Source organism: Arachis hypogaea, chromosome 6 (assembly GCF_003086295.3).
Source record: "Arachis hypogaea cultivar Tifrunner chromosome 6, arahy.Tifrunner.gnm2.J5K5, whole genome shotgun sequence".
Lineage (NCBI taxonomy): Eukaryota > Viridiplantae > Streptophyta > Magnoliopsida > Fabales > Fabaceae > Arachis > Arachis hypogaea.
Window position 1 is genome coordinate 18,531,601 of NC_092041.1, and position 21,280 is coordinate 18,552,880.

Here is a 21,280-nt window from a genome sequence, read left to right on the forward strand (position 1 = left end):
TGTGTATCATTTCTTTTCTATACATAGATAGCATCTGGTTATGTGCAATTAATAATATTATTATTTTTACAATCTGTGATTTTCTTAGATTGATTTGATTTGATTGGATTATAGTATTTAGTTTTTTTTTTTCTGCTGGTTAGTGCTGTAGTCCATCATGCTTTTTCTCCCGTTTATCCGCGTTTTCATGGTGGATCAAATCAAAATGGAACAAAAATAGGTTTCGTGTTTGGTCAAGCATAGAATTTTTAAACTTTTCTTTTAATTCTTTGCATGATTTCTGGGGAGAAACATGCATAAACTTATTAGTATGTGTAGCAGATAATATTTGTCGGATTAAATCGGTATATTTTTTTATAGGTTTTATTTTGAAATAAATAAATAATATGTAACAATACTTTTTACAGAAAAATATTAGGAAGTCAACATTTAAAAAAAGAAAAAACAACTAATGTTTCCTTTATATTCACTTTTTGATGAGAGATCAGGTACAAATTAAACACAAACAATATAATGTGAAGAGATAAAATAGATTAAAAATATATAATGTAAGTCCCATACATTTTTTCTGAATGTGACATCTAATAATGTCTAAACAAATTAAAAGTAGGTTCCAATATAATTTTAGATGTATGTATATTAAGTGCTTAACATGTAAAGCTCATAAATAATATTACCCAAATAATATATATGTTACGAATACCAACATCTATTATGTAGTTAAAGTAAAGTATTGATTTAAGTCTCAGATGAAAAAGTACTAAAGTAGCATAGAATTTTGCCATCAAGCATATTTTGGAGCAATTCAAGTGAAGATATTAATATTAAACAATTAATCATGTATTAAGATATTAATAAAAATAATTAATTTTTAAATTTATTATTTAAAAATTATTCAATTATAAGTATGAATCTAATATTCTAATTAGATAATTGTGTAAAATTTTTTACATTGTCAATTTTTGAATGAATCAAGTAAAGTTTATAAAAATTGTAATACTTTATATTGAATCACACACACTAAAGAAGTGATTAAGTATAGTTTAAATTATTAATTAATAAACATGGCACGGACGGTGGGTCTTAATTAACCTTTAATTTGTTACTTTGTCTCCTAATACATTGGCAATTGTCCATTGATGAGAAAGGTCCAATTCATGAGTTCCAAAAGTGCTTTGATTTCACTTTCTAAGTTTCAATTGAAGACCCATTATTATAATTTCTGTATAGAACAATCAATTGCATATTAACATAAAAATGGAGAATTGCAACTAGCATTTACACCAACTACTTCTCTGAGGCACAATAAAAATTATAGCCACTGGAATAGACATAACATTGATACACCAATACATATAATATGGATCTCCATAAGATGTCTATTTCCGTATGCTAGAGTTGGAAAAGTTGCATTCTTAGCTTCTTCAATTCAATTTGGCTCATAAACGTTTTAATGATTCTCAAAGTATGTGCATGTGATGGTGTGTTAGTGTATATATACATATTCATACAAGTGGCTACACTATGTAACATAGGTCAAGGTACATATCATATGATCATAGCTAGGGTTAAATTCATAGACTTCTGGTTTTAGTTGATGAGCAAGAATCACAAACTTTACGGAAAAATTTCCCTAATTTTGTAATAAAAAAAACTGACCCATAACATGTGCTATACAACTCTTCACTTGATTGGGACATACCCATTATTATTACCCAAAGTCTCTTTCCTTCTCTCTATCTATATACACACTTTTTTGTTTTTCTATTCATGACCCTACTTCAATTCTTTCATATATTCCTTTCCCTTCTTTAATTAATTTCTTTTGATTCATTCCTATATTGTTGTTACAAGAGTTTATATATTCTCTTAATTAATTATTTTTCTTGACTAATTTTTTTATCTTTTTTATTTGATTATATCTATTGCATAAATTGTAAACCGGAATGGTAAATTTGTCACATCTGAATAATATCATCAGAGGCTCAGAGCCTCGTTGAAGCAAAGGGGACGATGGCCCCTCAATTTTCAAATTTTCATATAAATTATAAGTAATTTTTATATAGTTTGACTTCCTAAATTTTTCCCACCATTTGTGTAAAATTGATTTTATGCTTTTTTTTTAAAAGATCACTAGTTAGATAAAACTAACACTAGGTTTTAAAGGACACATCAAGACAAACGATTTTTTTTATCTTTTGGATGGAAAAAAAGAAAGAAAAGAAAAAGAGACTACAAGTCTACACTACATATAACTGCTAAATAGTATATATGAATGAAATATACTATATGATCAACAATTTTGTTTAATCAGCATAAAATGTTAATTAATCAAATATGTTCTTTCGTTTTTTTAAAGAAAAGAGAGTGAAAATAGAATTATTAGTGTTATATTGACTAATTTCTCATTTAAAAATTAGTTTTACAAAGCTGGTTTTCATTTTAAAATTGGTTTTTATATTTAAAAATTGATTTTTTTTTTCATTTGAAAATCAATTTCTCTATTTAAAACTTATTTTAATAAAAATTATTTTAGCCTTTTCTATCTATTATAAAATCGATTTAAATTTATAATACATTTATACTTAAAAAACTAATTTTAAGACTTAAAATCATCAAACCGATCTTTATCAATTTGAATAACCACTTTTTTAATTGATTATAATTTATAAATTACTTTAAAAATTAATTATTTAAAATTTAATTTATATTTTTTATGAATAATCCTAAATATATATAAGTGTTTTGAATATTTATTGAGTCGTTGTTGTCATGGTTTAATTGTTTTGAATCCCTGCCAAATTGAATTAAGGTTTAGCTGATTGCAAGTTTCCAACCGCCTATTAATTAACAATTGAGAACTAGTTGCAAGATATTAACACTCAGCACCATCATTTGTTAAGGATTATATCTCTATTAGAACATAATTAAACGATCAAAATTAAACAATAAACAAGATCATCATGTTCACGCTAGCTAAGGCATGGATTTCACCGTTTTCTTTTTAATTAGTTTTTGCTCTTTCATGATATTTTTAACCTGGCAAAATAAAGTAAGGACTAATCCATTTGAGTCGAAATTTTATTACTTAAACGAGTAAGTGAGTTGACTATTCGATTAATTTTAATTGGCTTAAATTTGTTTAATTATAATAAACCTAAACATATATGCTTAGTCATTGTTATATATATTAACCGCCGAAAATGTAACTAAAATACATGGAAAAAAAAATTATAGACTGGGGTACGGTGAAGGTCAACAATTATTTGATATACCACTCATAATATTTTCAACATGAAACTGACTTTATTCTATCTTTGCCAAATTAAACGTACTTGAAATATATTTAATATCCATCTTTACATATCTAATTATTCCCCAATGACCTGAAATGTCAACTTTTCATAGGCCTAACATTTTAACATCACACATTCACCTAAACAAAGTCTTGAACAAGTGCAATAATGTTATTACTTTACAAACAAATGCAACATCCAATGTAATAGAATGAGTGTTGGAGTATTTAAACTAAAAATGCAATGCAAGAAGAACATACATTGGTCAAAGCTTGTACGGATAATAATTGTATGGGGTATACGCGAATCACGGGCTATATCATAATGAGTTATGCTACGTATACACTAAAATGAGTCATCAAAATCAACTACTAGTATAAAATATATATTGAAATATAAATACACATTAAAAATAAATTAAATCACATATATATTTATATACAAACATATTAGTAGCTAATTTTAGTAACTGATTTTGATGTACAAATAACATTTTTCTATCATAATATAGACTTTGTCTCTCCACTTAGGAATAAGCTAAGCATTATATATGTATATATATTCCATGCATTATGCAATTTGTTTTCTTGTTCTTACAGTGGTTATGCGTAACTATGATTTGTTATGATTGATTAAAATGTTTAATATAATACATATTTGTATTGTAATTATTAGTTTTATATAAAGACATTTTTATGAGCTAACTACTCATCAATATAATCTCAAGTTTTTCAGGTCAGAGATTATATTGTAAGTAAGTTTTGTTACACATATAATTATTTATATTTTTATTTATTAATTTAAATATTTAAAAAAATAATTTTATAATATGATATTAGAATTGGTCCATATTGTTCTTTCCAAAAAAAATTTAGTATAAGAAAAAAATTATGTAAGAAATTAAGGTAAAGCCACCTAAACACCTAGTTAATTGAGATCATTCTACTTTGTTGATTATCATTTTATTCTACTTAACTTAATTAAATAAGTTGGTCTCTTATAAAAAAATATTTATGATTTTGAAAAGAAAAAAGAAAAGAAAAAACTTATTCTATAATACAAATTGTTTTTCTTTTAAATTTCAACAAAGATATAAATGCTTAATTTTTCAGAATGTATTACTAGTTTATATACCAAAATTAAGGTGAAAGGAATTTTATGTGATTTAAGGTACACAATAATTTACAAAAAATAAAATAAAAGAAGAGGTATATATATATAATATAAAATATGAAATTTAACTAATTGAATTCTATTGATATCTCTTTAAATAATAGATAATGTATAAATTTGTCATCAAATTAATTTTTTAAAAAGGTTAAACCGATATGATGAGAAGTTTTTTTTTTGAGTTTATGTAAATCTTGCATAGATTTTATTTTTGCCTTTTTATTTATCTTATGCTAAAATTCTTTTTTTTTTTTTGAAGTCTAATAATAAGTAAACTCTAAATTTTTATGCCATAAAAATTTTAATATGATATGATAAAATTATTTTTTTAAGAGTTTAAATTACTAAAAGGAGGCATATTAATAGATATAGATATAAAAGTAGTAGATAGTGCGAGGAAGAAAGAAAGAAAGAAAGTAAAGTAGCTAGGGTTTGAAATGATAGTGAGAGGAGGTAGGTTGTAGGGTTTGAGCAATGAATAGAGCGGCATGTAGATGGTAGCACAGGCCATAGCACCAAGCTGTTTTTTGCTACCTGCTCAGCTACTTATATACAATACACGAGTGGTCCAACTCTTACTCCAAACTCATCAACTCTAAATAACTCTTTTAATTCATTTATATATCTCTAATATAAATAATCTTCTAGTAATAATATATTATTTGTATAATTAAGTTTGATCCAAAAATTACTTATTTTAAAAATTTACATTAATTATAAATAAAAATACATAAATGACGATATATTTTATAGATCTTTTTGTGTAAGAATTTTTTTTTAAAGATTAACAATAATCAAATTTTAGACGTCTTATAAATCGATGTCCTACTTTTAAATATTTAGTTTATAATAATGAAATTTGAGTATCTAAAAGTTTTATAGCCGAAAACAATCAATGGAAGACACCCTAAAAGGGAGATGCAATTTTTTGTGAGTACTAATAAAAGGTTGAGGACTTGTTGCAAAAAGGAACCGACATGCAAATGTACTAATTAAGGGTCCATGCTATATCCAACCAATATATATATATATATATATATATATATATATATATATATATATATATATATATATATAGCTAGGAATAAGCTCTGAGAATTTTCATTTTTTTTGTTTGTTATGACTCTAAATTGATGAGATATGAATCTCCTAAAAGATAAATCCATCTCTAAAAGTGTTTGGAACTATGTATATGTATTATATATATATTATGCTTGGTTCTTTATGAAAAAAATAAGGTATTGTTAAATTAATATTTTTCTTACATTATTAGGAGGATTATTTGTGAATTCTTTCTTATATTCCAATAAAAGATACACACATATACTTCAACAAGGTAAGGTTTTCTTTGTAAAAAAAAAAAATATAAATTCTTCATAGTGAAGGATATAGTAAGAACATTATTTGGAGCACCATAACCTAAAGAATGATATGTGGTGAATAGTAGTGAAGGGTAGGTACAAAAATAAAGCTGTTAAAAAAATGGGATGCAGAAAGATTGTCTCGATCTATATAAATTTGATTTTTGAGTCTGCTGAATTTCTAATCATAGGGTTTGACCCATAGTCTCAAGTGCCTTTATTTTGAGATCTCATATTCAACAATACCATTATTTTGACTCGTCATATTTTTAAAATCAAAATTCCAAGGTGATTTCAAACTCCTAAAAGAAGTGTTTGATTTTTTTTATATAAAAAAACGACAATATGTAAGTTTGCATTATTATTATTATTATTATTATTATTATTATTATTATTATTATTATTATTATTATTATTATTATTATATGCCAGTACGTAGTGACGGATTTAGAAAATTTTAGTAGTGGAGGCAAAATTTATATAACATAGTAATAATTTTTATAATAAAAATAATATGTGTATAAAAAAAATTAAATATTAAATTATCTATTAATCATTATATATCTGTGTATAAATACATATATTGCTTAACTTATTTTCATTTTGTATTTTATATTTTAATATATACTTTAATAGATAATTATTTTTTATGTATATATAGCATAATTATTGTTATGATTATATTTTATTATTGTAAAATATGATTAGCTTTCAAAATATCTAATATCCAAATTAAAACACTAAAATAATAATTTAAATAATAATATATAATTTAAAATTCTATTATTTTAGGTTTTATATTTTTAAAAAATTAAGTAATTTTTCTCTTAACACTACCATCAAAATTTTTCTCTTTCTATATATATTACTAAATAATTATTTAGAAATTCACTTTCCAATATAATTAGAAGCCGACTCTTATTGATATTCATAGTTAAAAAAGTTCTTTCAATTAATATAGTTGCTATACAAAAATTAAAGCTAATTTGAAAAGAAGATAAATAATATTTCTTTGAGTTAATTTTTAAAAAAGAACACTAATTTTATTTAAATATAAGAATTGATCATTCTAACGAATATCTAATATAAAAAATTGACGATTAAAACCAAAAATTGAATAAAAAATTATTGTGAGATCAAATTTAATAATTTAATAAGGACAAATAAATATTATTATTATATACTACTCAAAAAAATTTGAAATTGTAGCGAAGACGCTTATCCCAATACCTCTATACTTGGATCCGTCCCTGCCAGTACGTACTTGATTCAACCCCATTCAAATGATAAATAAGACTTGTATATGGCTTTCATATAAATTAAAACACGTAACACTTTCATGGGCACGAATACAACAAGAATTGATATATGACCAAGATTTTGTAATAATACATATACTGTGAGTTAGTATATTATATATATATTTGCCTTAATGCATTGATACGGTAGGTTTTCATTTTCTTGTTCCGATGATGAGTAAAATGTGTTAGTACTTGGTACAGCATAACGTGGTTTTAGGGTCTAGGTCTAAATCCTATAGAGCTTTGGGTTATCATGTTTGTTCTTATTTGTAGGCCCATATACAAACTTTCTTTGGTCCAACCATTTTACTTAACAAAGTCTCAACATGATTTGTCATGTCTCAAATATAAAATATCATATATAGTACAGAGTAAATAAACTATTAAAAATATTCTATCAAATTTAAATAGTATTAAAATATAACGAAAACAGCTAAATATAATATATATTTATTATTTTTAACCTAATAGATTGAATTTTGATGTAGCATTTTGTAAGTATGATAAAAAAAAACAAATTTTATCTTTAAAATTAAGTAATTTATGTCAAGTGAACTTTTTTGCGATTTTTTTTTTTGCATGCGATTAGAATAATTTTAAAGCAATGAAAGAAAAAAAGCATCTGGGGATCAAATTTTACTTCAGTTTTTTACATGAATTTTCTAAAAAGTTATTTAAATATTCTCACAAAATTTTAGATTAAATACATAAATAATTATCAAATATAAAATTTATTTATCATTTATATAAAAAATATTTTTTGTTATTTTTATCATATTCTTAAATATTTTAGGACAATTTGTGTCATTTTAATTTGTTAACACATACATATTTTTCGTGAGTTATTTTGGTAATATATGGTAAGTATAAAACACCAAATTATGATAAATAAGAAAATATAGAGTAAAATTATGTTAGCTTCCCAAGTAGCTTGTTGGTTGAAAGCATGTACTTTTAAACCAAGTGAACTTGGTTCGAAGCTGGCACTCAGGAATCAGAACTGAAGGCATGCATGAGGAAATTATTAAACCTCAAATGAGGTATTTCAAAATACCTCTCTTTTTGGGTTTTATTTGTACCCAAAAAATAAATAAATTAGATACATAAAAGGATAACATAACCTTAGGATCACAATACAATATGTAAAGGATATAACTATAGCCTTTAATGAAACAATATAGTTAGTGTAACATAGAAGGATATTTTTAAATAAACAAACAAAGAGATTTTTTTTTGGGTCACAAAACAAAGAGATTCATTCAAGCGCATAAAATAAATCTAGAATTCAATTCAAGAAAGCAATAAAAAAAACCCAAATAATATTTTGGGCTGAAAAGCCCAAATAAGATGTCAATAAGTTGGGTAACAATGGGGAACCTATTTAAGTTGATGGATCAAATGTTTGGATCAGAAATAGTCAAATAGGTAAAAAAGTCTTTCAAAACAAGGGGGGAAAAAAAGGAAAGAAGAAAACCCTTTTTTTAGTTTTTACCAAAAGATATGTTTAGTAGCTTAGCTAGGTAGATCAAGTAAAATTTTTCTATATTGATATCTTCCCAAAATGTAGAGACATAGTAGGCATGCATGACATTGAAAAAGTTTTCTATTTTTATATTTCAAAAGATAATAAGAAGATTTTCTAATAAATATGTATTTATAAACTCCCCACCAATCTTACTAATATTTTTAAACAAAATAGTGAAAATACAAAAACTAATTCTATTTATGTGTTTTTTTTATGAATCCCGCTAGGGAGACAATGGACTATTTGTACAATGTGTACAATGGCTATTGAGTTATGAAATGAACATCCCCTACACTATTTAGAATAACCATCCGAGTACAAGGGATAATAAACATCTTCTCGAAAAATTAATTTAATTTTTGGGCTCACCAAGGATCGAACTCTTGACCTTTTGAATCTAGCGCTTTAATACTATGTCATGATACCACTCATCCCAAAAGCTTCAGCTGATTGAAAAATGTAACACTAATAATTATATCTCTAATACTCCATAAACCTCCATTGTACACATTGTATAAATATTTCATTGGCTCCTCATACTTTCCTTTTTTTATATATTCTCATTATCTCTTTATGTCTATACTTTATATTGTACTTTTACATACTATGTATTCTCTTCATTTTGAAATAAGAGTTTCTTTTATCTTTTGAATTCATTAAAAAATTAAAATATCTAGATAGAATAATTGTCTAAAACCTAAAATATGAAAAAACAAATATTTAAAAAAAATTATGAAACACTATATTATAAGTTATATCACTCTTACCAATTTTACAATTGGTGGCACCAACCCCCTAATTGAAGATGGGAAAACAAGGCTTTGTCGGCAGGTAGCCCTTCATTGTGTGTCTTAAAAGTGTAAAAATATTATAAAACCAAGAAGAATAGTATCCCTTCTTTTGCAAAATTTTTTTTTAGGTTTTTATGTATTTTTCAACTGATAGCTCAAAAACTAATTTGTTGTAGTATTGAATTTTATTTAAAAGTTTGTCACTTATCAATGAATTGCTATATATACAAAACAGAATTCAAATTTTCAACACTTATTTAAACAGACTAATGAATTAATTACTAGACTAATCCAACTTTGTTCCTTCTTCTGCATTTTATGATTGAACAAATTAAAACAAATGCAACCCATAAGGTAGCGATCCAAGAAGACCCATCACATATAGTATTCTAGACATGCCATGCATATCATCTACATATATTTGATAATAAATCATACAATGTATTGTTACATTTTTTTATAGGAAAAAAAGCCAAATTTAAATTGTTCTTAATTAATAACTTTTTATTTTATATTTTTATTTATTTATTTGTTTGCAAAACTAAAATGAAATTACTAGAATGCCCTTGTCAATAGATACAATAATTTGGTATGTGAAAAATATGAATAAATATAAAAATTAATTTTTAATTAGTCAATATTAATAATTTTTTATTATAATTTTTTTTAAAATTTAAAATTTATGATAAAAAAATAATTTAAAAAATAATTGATATTAATGTACCGTGGATTTCTCATGATATTCTCCATCATATATATATATATATTAGGTAGAAACTATATATCATTTGACCTTTTAATTTTCATCGATTCTAAAGGGTAGTCAATAATGTCAATCTCCAAAAGCATATATAGTGATTATTATTTGTTCATCAAGAATTCTCACTACATACATATACAGATTGAATAATATCCCACACTTACATAACAATAAGCTCAAAGTATTCTCTTAATTGGCATCGGACCCAGAATTGAGAATATTCTCTATGCTGTATGCTTCATTATAAATGCATTTAGGTGACCATAACAAGTAACGTGTGTGGATCTTCAAAGTTCAAACTACTATATATGATAATATAATAAATTAAATGAGATTAATTATTTATATTATTTTTTGATTATGCCACCATACAACACAAGTTGCATTGGGGTACCCATAGCATGGATGAAGGTTGTAGTAGGTCTAGGTCATCCCGATTCCTTATCCTTTTGGGTCCACAGAAAAAAAAAAAGATTAACCATGTTATTATTGAACAACCACAACATTAAAAGCTAACTACTAGTCATTCACATGGTTACTAACTTATTGGTACCTAGGTTAATAGGAATTAAGAGCAATATATATATATATATATATATATATATATATATATATATATATATATATATATATATATATATATATATATATATAATTGCTTGACACATACTACATTAGTACATTATTTCATTCTAATGATACTATTTTTCTTAAATTAATAGAAAATAAATAAATAAATAAATAATTATATTTCTAAAACATTTGTTTAAATAATTTTTTTAAGATTTGTTAAAATTTTACATAGAATTTTTTTTATGTGCCTTATACTATTTTTTTAGAATAATAAAGATTGAATTTTAAATTTTTTTAATAATAAAAATTTTGATATTATATCATGGTATAAATTTAAAAAAAAAATTAAACTGATAAATTGGTTTTTTTACTATATCTATATGAAGAATATTTGTTGAAAGGCTTCTATCTTTCCTTTGAAGAAAAATGTAGAGTTAAGCCTCACTTTGGTTTTTGAAATTGGTGAGTTGCACTGATTTTATTTTTGACTTTTTAATTGTTACAATTTGGTCCTTCAGATTAAAAAAATGCATTAATATAGTTTTTCGTGTATTTTTTATCGCTGAAACTCAACACCGTTAGTGATGTAGTTAAGTCTTGTCACGCTAGACATATTAAAACAACGTCATATGTGTTTTAACACGAAAAAAGACATTAAATGACATCGTTTGAGAATTTAAACAATACTAAAACGTTATACCTTTCTTATTTAGTATTGTTCAAATACTGAAATAACATCATTTAGTGTTTTTTTAACACCAAAACGTGTATAGCATTTTAATATGTCTAACATAATAAAACTTGAATTATCAAACTAACAGCATTGAATATAGACTATATTAATGTATTTTTTTAATTTAAAAGATCAAATTATAATAATTAAAAAATAAAAAACTAAATCAATACAACTTACTAGAAATTAAACTAGACTTTAACTCGAAAAATGTAAGACAATTCTTTGATTTGATCTTCTTCCTTGCCTGATCTTCTTCCTTGCCCTCTTTGCTCATAATTCAAATCTCTTGATGTATCTTTCACTAATATATGAAGATTTTCTTTATGAGATAGAATCTCTCAAAATTTTATTTAATTCACTCGGGATCCGTATTTAGGCATAGGTCACTCATTACGTCAGTGTGATTAAATGTATTGGATGGTCGCTATATTTTATTCAATAATAAAAAATATTTAACGTTAGTTCAGTTATACTAAACTAAAACGCTTAATACAAATTGACATTTATCTTGTACCTTGAGCATTTAGTCAGAAATTTGAATTCTAATAATATTAATATGCATGAATAGAAGATTTTGACCAACACCTGTGCTCTTTCGAAAAGTCTTTAATTAGTATAATTGTGCAAAATAATTTAGTCATAAAACGAAAATAAAATTAAATTACATGATAAAATTGGTTTTATTCACAAAATCAAATACAAAAATACCCGTATACATTAAAATCAACCACTAAATTAATTATTATATATTTATATATAAAAAATATCTTATTTAATTTATTTTAATATATATTTTATATTTATAATTAATTTTTAATATATTGAATCAAATATATAAAGATATCCAGTAATACTAAGAGAATAGAAAAATAAATTCTGATTTTTTTAGTTAATTTTTTTTTGTTATCGAATACTTTCACTGTATGATACCATATTTGCACTTCTAAGTGCATGAAAATCGAAATACATAGTGTGAGTGAGTAGTGAGTATATGAGACAAATACATGCACAAAAGAGAGTCTAGATTGAAGAAAACACTATACACCCATCTCAATCTAATTTTTAATTGTAAAATATTATGCTAATTGCTATGGCCATATCACATTCATATTCATATTCTTATGCATATTGGCTTACACTTACTTACATCTCAATCACTTGCCACTTTTATTTTGGAGTGTTTTGGGCAACCTCAATGGTTCCTCTCCTTTAATTTTTCTCTCTCCTCCCAAACACAACAAACAAACAACAACCTTATTCAACACAACACAGAAAACAGAGCATAGAAACAGAGACACTTTGATTTGATGAAGATCCAGTGCGACGTGTGTAGCAAGGACGAGGCATCGGTGTTCTGCACCGCCGATGAAGCCGCCCTATGCAACGGCTGCGACCACCGTGTCCACCATGCCAACAAGCTCGCATCCAAACACCAACGCTTCTCTCTTCTCCGTCTCTCCACAAAGCAAAACTTCCCTCTCTGTGATGTTTGCAAGGTAAGAAAACAAAACACCCCACTCACACTTTCTTCTCTTTTCTTCATCAAAACATCATGGGCACCAAGAATTTCTCGTCAAAATCTGATTTTGTCAATGATTTATCAAGTGGGCATGTGAGTTGCATCAGCTTTATATTAAGTAACAAATATCTGTGTTGCAATATGCAAAGCAATAATAATGATAACTCAAAACTAAAAATCTATCTTTTTTTCTCATTGAAAAGTTTTGGGTAGCAAGAATTTTTCGTCAAAATTTGATTTTGGCAATGATTCATCAAATGGGTAAGTAAGTTAATGGTATCATTTTTGTTGTGTTATTCTATAGGAGAGAAGGGCCTATGTGTTCTGCCAGCAAGATAGAGCGATTCTATGCAAAGATTGTGATATTCCAATTCATTCTGCAAATGAACACACAAAGAAGCATACTAGATTCCTTGTCACCGGTGTTAAACTCTCGGATTCTGCTAAACTCTATTCAGCCGCCACTACTCCTCCTCCTCCTCCTTTGATTGGAAGTAATAGTAGTAGTGACTCTAATTCCAAAGCTTCTCAGATTCCAAAATCTTTGGTATCTGAGCCGACTTCTTCAGCAGCGGGGCTTCCCCCAATTAAGGGAGGAAGCTTGGTTGGTGTTGCCGAAGAAGACGCTTCCACGAGTACTCGCAGCATATCTGAGTACTTGATAGAGACTATACCTGGCTGGCAAGTTGAAGACTTTCTTGATTCATCAACTGTTCCCTTTGGTTTCTCTAAGGTATTAGACATTCAATTCTTAGGTACTCTAAAAGAGTAACGTTCCTTTAGTTCATTAGTAATTGTGGAAGTTAAAAGGTTGGACACTTCGACAGCAACTAATGAACGAAAGGAATATAAATACAAATACAAATTTCCATTCAAAATATATATATATTTTTTATTGTGATAATAACTTGGATCTGGTGAATTGTAGGGTGGTGATGAGATGTTTTCAGTGTTTGACGGTGAAATTGATGGAAATATGTATGCATTTTCAACAATGGAGAAGATGGGGATGTGGGTTCCTCAAGCACCGCCACCACCACCACCACCTCTTGTATATCCTTCACAATTTTGTGAGGCAAAAGATGTCACCAACAACAACATCAAAGGTAGCATCAGCAGATCAAGGTTGGGGGATGATAATTTCATTGTCCCTCAGATTAGTCTTCAATCCAACAACACCAAGAGACCAAGATATCTATGGTAGAATAATGCAAAAAAATAAAGTTTCCAAGTTCAAATCTTGTGAAGGACAGAACCCCTTTTCAACTATCAACATCCTTCTATCTTTTGTTTATGGTTTTGGTCATATTTTGTCCCTCCACTTTTTTTCTTTTTTATTTTCCCTTTCTTTCTTTCTTTATGTGGCTTGAGTTTCACTACTCTGCCAAGCAATGTTTATTTTGGGTTCATTTGACTTTTTTTTTTCAAGAAAAGAAATCACCCCTTCACATGAGATCAAAGGAGGTAACGTATTATGTAATGATGAATTGGTGTAATGTTTTGTTGACCAATGTAAATATATAAGCCTTTCCAAGAGTTTTAAGAAGCACTTTTTTGGGCTATGATCAAGAAAGAATGAAAGATACAGTCGAAATAAAAATGCTAAATATCTAGATATTTTTGGATAATTTGCTTTTATTATTTGGGCATGTTTAGTTTGAAAATAAAAGAAGGTGAAAATTTTCAATTGTATATTATTTATTACACATAAAATCATTTATAATTTTTTTATGCTATATTTTACTTCCGAATCAAACATACCATATTGTTTCTATGCAAATTACATCTGAGTCTCATAATGTTGTCATCATGTGTAAGAAATAGTAAGCAAGAGAACAAATTGAAGAGTTAACTTATTTGAAGCACAGAAAAAACTGATTGAAGTCATGTTCATGTTCATCCTTTTAGAGAGGGGAATGGGGGGCCTTGAAAGAGGGAAAAAGTTTGATGGGGGAGGTGATTGCATGCACATATGAATGTGATGATTGTGATTGAAATTTATAAGGGACAGTGACAGTGGAGTGTGACCTAAAAGGTTCTGAATGGATGGCATATGGCTTTGTCTCAATATAGCAATTTATGAGAAGTGGTTGGTGTTATGGTGTACAATAGTAGGCTCATTATATTAGATTCAAATTCAATCAAAACATGTCAAATTGGCCCTTCTATTTGTAAAAGAGAAAAGCTCAATTCTAACTAGAATTTATTGTTTTTTATTATTATTTTTAGTTATTAGTTTAATTTTTTTAATTTAATAATATATTTTTAGTTTATATTTTAAATATTACTGACTAACTATTAATTAAAAATAATAAATTTTATTAACTTTTTAGTATTTTTCTTTATAAAAATATATATAATTTTTTATATATATATAAATAATATTAAAATTTTTACATCTTATAAAAAAGTTTTCAAATGTACCCAGAACATTGATATTTTATAACGATTGATTTTAATTAATATATATTATATATATTTTTTATAATTAAAATTAATAGTTAAAATTATTAGAACATCAATATACTTAGTACACTTGAAATTCTCCCTAAAGCATTACACTACTATTTTCTATAGATATGACCCTTATAGTTTTCTTAGAAAATCAATATGAATATGACAACTTCATAGATATTCGGTGTAATATCTTAGAAAAATAATTAGTACAAGTTATCATTAAAAAAAAAAGTTGCATATATTACTCAATAACTGTAGTGTACCTCCATCATCATTGTGCTTTTGTTGTTCTAAAATTGGAAGTTGTTGATACGGCTTCCACTTTAATTTCAGTAGGCCCTATGAGTTTCTTTTAATTCTTAACTCTTATTACTGTCTAAGAGGTGACTTGCCACAAGCTTTAATTGAAGTAGGAGCATAAGCCTTTTGTACTATGATCCGAATCTACTAACATGCTTGGCTTTTCCTTTGAAACTCTTTAATTAAATCATAATTTGGACAAGTGATTTGGTAAGATATTGTTGTCTACATTATTAAGAGTATTTTTTTTCTTAAAAAGTTGAAAAACTCTATTTAATTTTGTTAAGTATATATAGATTTTTGTTATTGATTGACAAGCCCAACAATAATATTCATTAATGGTAAAACTAAAACCATTAAATTAAGTAGATTTTCCAATATTAAAAAAAACCCATATAAGTCATTATATAAATGTTGAAAAATAAAGAGAATAATAGCCGTTAGATACTTAGATATGCTATGGAGATATCAAGCAGAAGAGAGTTCTTGAAGCAATGAAATAATTAAATAAATAATTAAATAACAAGTTATCACCAATAAAGTTGAAAAACTTTAAACAATGTTATTGGAAACCACTACTATATATAGTATTATATAATATAATATTGCTTCATAAAGTTTCTGGATCAAAATAATTAGGATTAGAATAATACAAGTGGAGTGGAATCATTTTATGCGCTTCACTAAAAGGAGGAAAAGAACAAATTAAATCTCCTAGTAGTTGATGATAACACTATTTTAGCTCATGGTATTCTATTAAAAGAGTAAGTCATTATTATAGTGGAGAAGAAAAAAAAATATTAAAATAGAAGATTCGAGTCCAACAAAGTGGAACATGAATAACTTTATTTCCGGATATAGAGGATATGAATATGAATACTTTATCTTGTTTATGATATTTTTCATGGTCTGTGGAGATCAGATAAGAGAACAAATTCTCAAGGCAAAACTCAAAACTGAAATACCCTCATATATCACATTAATAGGTCTTAATTAATTTTAGTCAAGTTTTTGCAGAGAATGAGATGTTGTTAAGGAATAAAAATTACAAAGTGTAGTCTATGTTTTGTCATAGGAAAAAAAAAAGATTATTTGTACCTAACAAAAAATGTTATTTCTACCTTATAAAATATGTTTAGTTATGGATAAAAGTGAGTGATAGTTTTTATTTTCTTTTTACGAAGGATGAAGTACTTTTTTCGTTCTTAAGGTTTGGGGTGAAAAATAAATTCGTCTCTGACATTTTTTTGTTATTAAAATCATCCCCAATGTTACAAAATGTTATAAAATCGTTCTTTTTATTCATAAATAATATTTTTCAGACAATTTTACCCTTAAACAAAAACTAAAAAATACCCCTCATCCTCATCTTCATCAGAATAATTTACAACAGAAAAAGAAAAAATTAGAGCACAAAATTTAACATCAAGAAAATTTTTGAACAGTGAATCAATAACAGGGTTATCAAATTAAATTTATCATCAAGGTCAAGTAGTGAGCAAACTCAACACATAAAATTCTGTCTCAGAAGAAAGTGCTAACAACCAACAAGTATTCCAACTTTTCAACAAGAAATCAAAATTCACAAGTTTGATAACCATTAAGCCATATAAGAAACCGTCATCATCGTTATTTTCATGGATCAACCAAAAATAGAATCAGATCACAGCAGCAGCTGCAACAACAGTAGAACCAACTGCCACCACAGGCCACTGAACATTCAAACCCTTCACCCTTTTCCCATCCCTAGCAATAACCCTATTTCCATTCACTCCACCATTCACAGTATCAACCTTCTGGTTCAGTCCTCTGATCACATTCTCAGCCACTCCTGCTTCTTCCTTCAATTGAGCAACAAACAATTTCAAGCTCTTTTCTCTCTCATCAGATTTTTTCAGTGCCTTCCGCAAGTTCAGCTTCTCCTTAACCCACTCCTCCATATCCGAGCTCTTCGAATTTGCAAAGCTCTCCATTTCCTTAGTCTTCTGCCCTAATTCCAAACCCTCCTTTTTCTTCTCTTGAATCTTCTCCCTCAACTCCTCCTCAACCTAGTTCACTTGTTCCTCTCATCAATACATTTTTTCTCCAAAGCACCAATTTTCTTCTCCAAATTCCTAATTTTTTCTTCACTCTCATATTTGTCCTTCTTCAGGAATTCAACTTCTTATTCCAGCAATTTCACTTTGAATTTCATCTCCAGTAGCAGCTTCCTAAGCTCAGCAGTCTCAGCCATCGTCTCCTCGACGGCTCTCATATCCGATATGGAGTCATGTTGGAGCCTTGCCAACTTTGTCTCCAATTCCGTCGCCCTCGCGGTGATCGCACTTGCAGAAAGGGAGAAGATAGTAGGGTGACAGAAAGGGAGAGAAGAAGAATTTGGGGGGAGGGGGTTTAGGGAGGAGGTGGTTTCGAAGAGAATGGTAAAAAGAAGGAGATGGGGAGGGAAGACAGTGAAGAGACACCGAAGTAGGGTGGGGTGGGGTTTTGTTTTTATTTTTTAATATTATTTTTATTAATTGTTAAGGGTAATTTGGTAAAAAAATAAAAAATGACGATTTTATAACGTTTTGTAACGTTGAGGATGATTTTAATAACAAAAAAAAGGTTAGAGATGAATTTCATTTTTACCCCAGACTTCAAAGACAAAAAAAATACTTAACCCTTTTATAAATGTACTTTACATTCCTCAATTTTATATACATGATGAGCTAATGTAAAAAAAAAAAAATCTAAGTTGTAGGTATAAAAAGTTTATCTTTACCTATAAACATTATATAGTAAAATTTTAGATTAACGCATAGCTTCACTTTTTGTTCTATGTTATATTTTAAAAAAGAGTTTGCAGCAATTATATCAATACATATGTGAACTTCAGCTAAAAAAATAATTAAGTCAAATTTTTACTACTAATGATATTATTTGAAAAATAAAATAATAAATTTGACTTAATTAATTACTTTTTTAATTAAGACTTGTACCTCTTGTATTGATATAATTACTGCCAACTTCGTTTAAGATGAAGCATCCGATGAGAAAAAAATAGTCACGCGTTAATAAAAAATTTTACCAAATAATATTTATAGGTGTAGATAAATTTTAATATTTATACCTGTTTATACACTGATTCAAAAAGGTAAAAAGTACATCCAATAAAGGTGGCTTTTTATATCTGAGTTTATAAAAGTCGGGCATGACAATGAAATATCTCCAACTATCTCTCTACTTTATTTAAAAGGAATATCTCAACAAAGTCTCAAAATAAATGGAACAGTCATCTACCATCAAAGATGGAACTACGCTAGAAGTGATTATTTTTCTACTATAAATACGTTGATAGAACCTTAGATATATTCAAAACTCAATCTGCTAAAAACCTGCTTAAAATTTGCTAACTTAAGTATCAGAGTCTCTTACAAGTACCATCCCACATCCTTACGAGTAACTGAGAGGCGACACCTTGGCGCACAAATCGGACGCTGTCTCAAAAAAAGTTTAGATCCTACGTTTAGACTCAAATCACCATTTCAGATAACCCTCAGAATAGTATAATAGAATTTTCCTAATCATCAACAACAACAACAAAGTCTTGTCCCACTAGGTGGGGTCGGCTACATGAATCAAATGATGTCATTGTGCTCTGTCATGTATCATGTCTATAGAGAGACCGTTTACATGTAGATCTCGTTTGACCACCCATAGATGGTCTTCTTAGACCTTCCTCTGCCTTTCACCCCTTGTCTATCTTCCATCTCATCCACCCTCTTAACTGGGTGTTCTGTCGGTCTTCTTCTCACATGTTCAAACCACCTGAGACGCGATTTAACCATCTTTTCCACAATGGGTGCTACTCCAACTCTCTCCCTTATATTTTCATTCCTTATTTTATCCAATCGCATATGACCACTCATCCATCTCAACATCTTCATCTCTACCACACTCACCTTATGTTCGTGCTCCCCTTTGGCCGCCCAATACTCCGTACCATAAAGAATAACCGGTCTTATAGCTGTGCGATAGAATTTACCTTTAAGTTTTAAAGGCACTTTTTTGTCGCATATAAAACCAGATGTACTCCATTATTTTGACCAACCTGCTTGGATCTTATGATTTATATCATGTTCAATCTCTCCATTATCCTGTATGATGCAGCCAAGATACTTAAAACTTTTAACTTTTGGTAGGATATTTTCTCTAATCTTCACATCTATATTAGGGTTTTCCCTTCTCAAACTGAACTTACATTCCATATATTCCGTCTTACTACGACTTATGTGCAGACCATACACTTCTAGAGCTTCTCTTTATAAGTCGAACTTCTTATTTAGGTCTTCTCTTGACTCTCCCATAAGGACAATATCATCGGCAAAAAGTATGCACCATGGCATAGACTCTTGGATGTGCTCTGTGAGTACTTCCAAGAAGATAGGGACTTAAAGATAATCCCTGGTGTAATCCTATACCAATAGAAAATTCCTCTGTTACACCACCTTGAGTCTTCACACTAGTTGTGGCCCTATCATACATGTTTTTAATTGCACGAATATATGCGATCCTTACTCTCCTTTTTTCTAAAACCTTCCATAAGACCTCCCTTGTCACCCTATCGTATGCTTTTTCCAAATCAATAAACACCATATATAGATCCCTTTTATTACTACGATACCTCTCCATCATCCTTCTTAACAGGTATATCGCTTCAGTGGTAGATTTGCTTGGCATAAATCCAAATTGGTTCTCTATTACTTGTGTCTCTTTTCTCAACCTTCGTTCTATCACTATTTCCTATAACTTCATGGTATGGCTCATGAGTTTGATCCCTCTATAGTTTTTGCAACTTTGTATATCCCCCTTATTCTTGTAGATAGGTACCAAGGTGTTTTTTCTCTACTCATCAGCATCTTCTTTGACCTTAAAATCTCATTTAAAAACTTGGTTAACCAGTTGATGCCTTTTCTTCCAAGGTCCTTCCAAACCTCAATCGAGATATTATTAGGTCCTACTGTCCTGCCATTTTTTATCTGCTTTAGAGCCTCTTTTACCTCGAAGTCTCGAATCATTCGATAGTAGTCAAAGTTTTGATCTTCTTCCCTTGTGCAAAACCGACCAAGACTCGAAAGAGTCTTCTGTCCTTCATTAAATAATGCGTAAAAGTAGCTTTTCCACCTTTCATTAATCTTCTCTCTTGAGCCAGCATCTCTCCAAATCTCTCGTTCTTCTTTCACGGCTCTTTGCGATGATATATATACTTTTTTCTCCTTCTTTTGTGTCCAAAGACTGGTAGAAACCCTCATATGCTCTTGTTCTTGCTTCACTTACAACCACTTTTGTCTATTTCTTAGTCGCCTTATATTTTTCCCAATTATCTGCATTACGGCATAAATACCACTCTTTAAAGTACTTCCTTTTTATCTTTATCTTTTTTTGTACACTCGCATTCTACCACCAGGAGACTCCTTGTTTCTTGGTCATATTCCTTTACATTCACAAAAAC

The 21,280-nt window shown here is 28.0% G+C and overlaps 1 protein-coding gene across 1 annotated transcript; it reads left to right on the forward strand.

Annotated features, from left to right (window-relative positions):
* Positions 1 to 12,535: 12,535 nt before the first annotated feature.
* LOC112696349 (B-box zinc finger protein 20) lies at positions 12,536 to 14,581 on the forward strand. Its single transcript, XM_025749079.3, has 3 exons — positions 12,536 to 13,009; positions 13,337 to 13,765; positions 13,961 to 14,581. Exons 1-3 carry the CDS (start codon positions 12,821 to 12,823, stop codon positions 14,234 to 14,236), a joined length of 894 nt encoding a protein of 297 aa, XP_025604864.1. The 5' UTR covers positions 12,536 to 12,820; the 3' UTR covers positions 14,237 to 14,581.
* Positions 14,582 to 21,280: the final 6,699 nt, after the last annotated feature.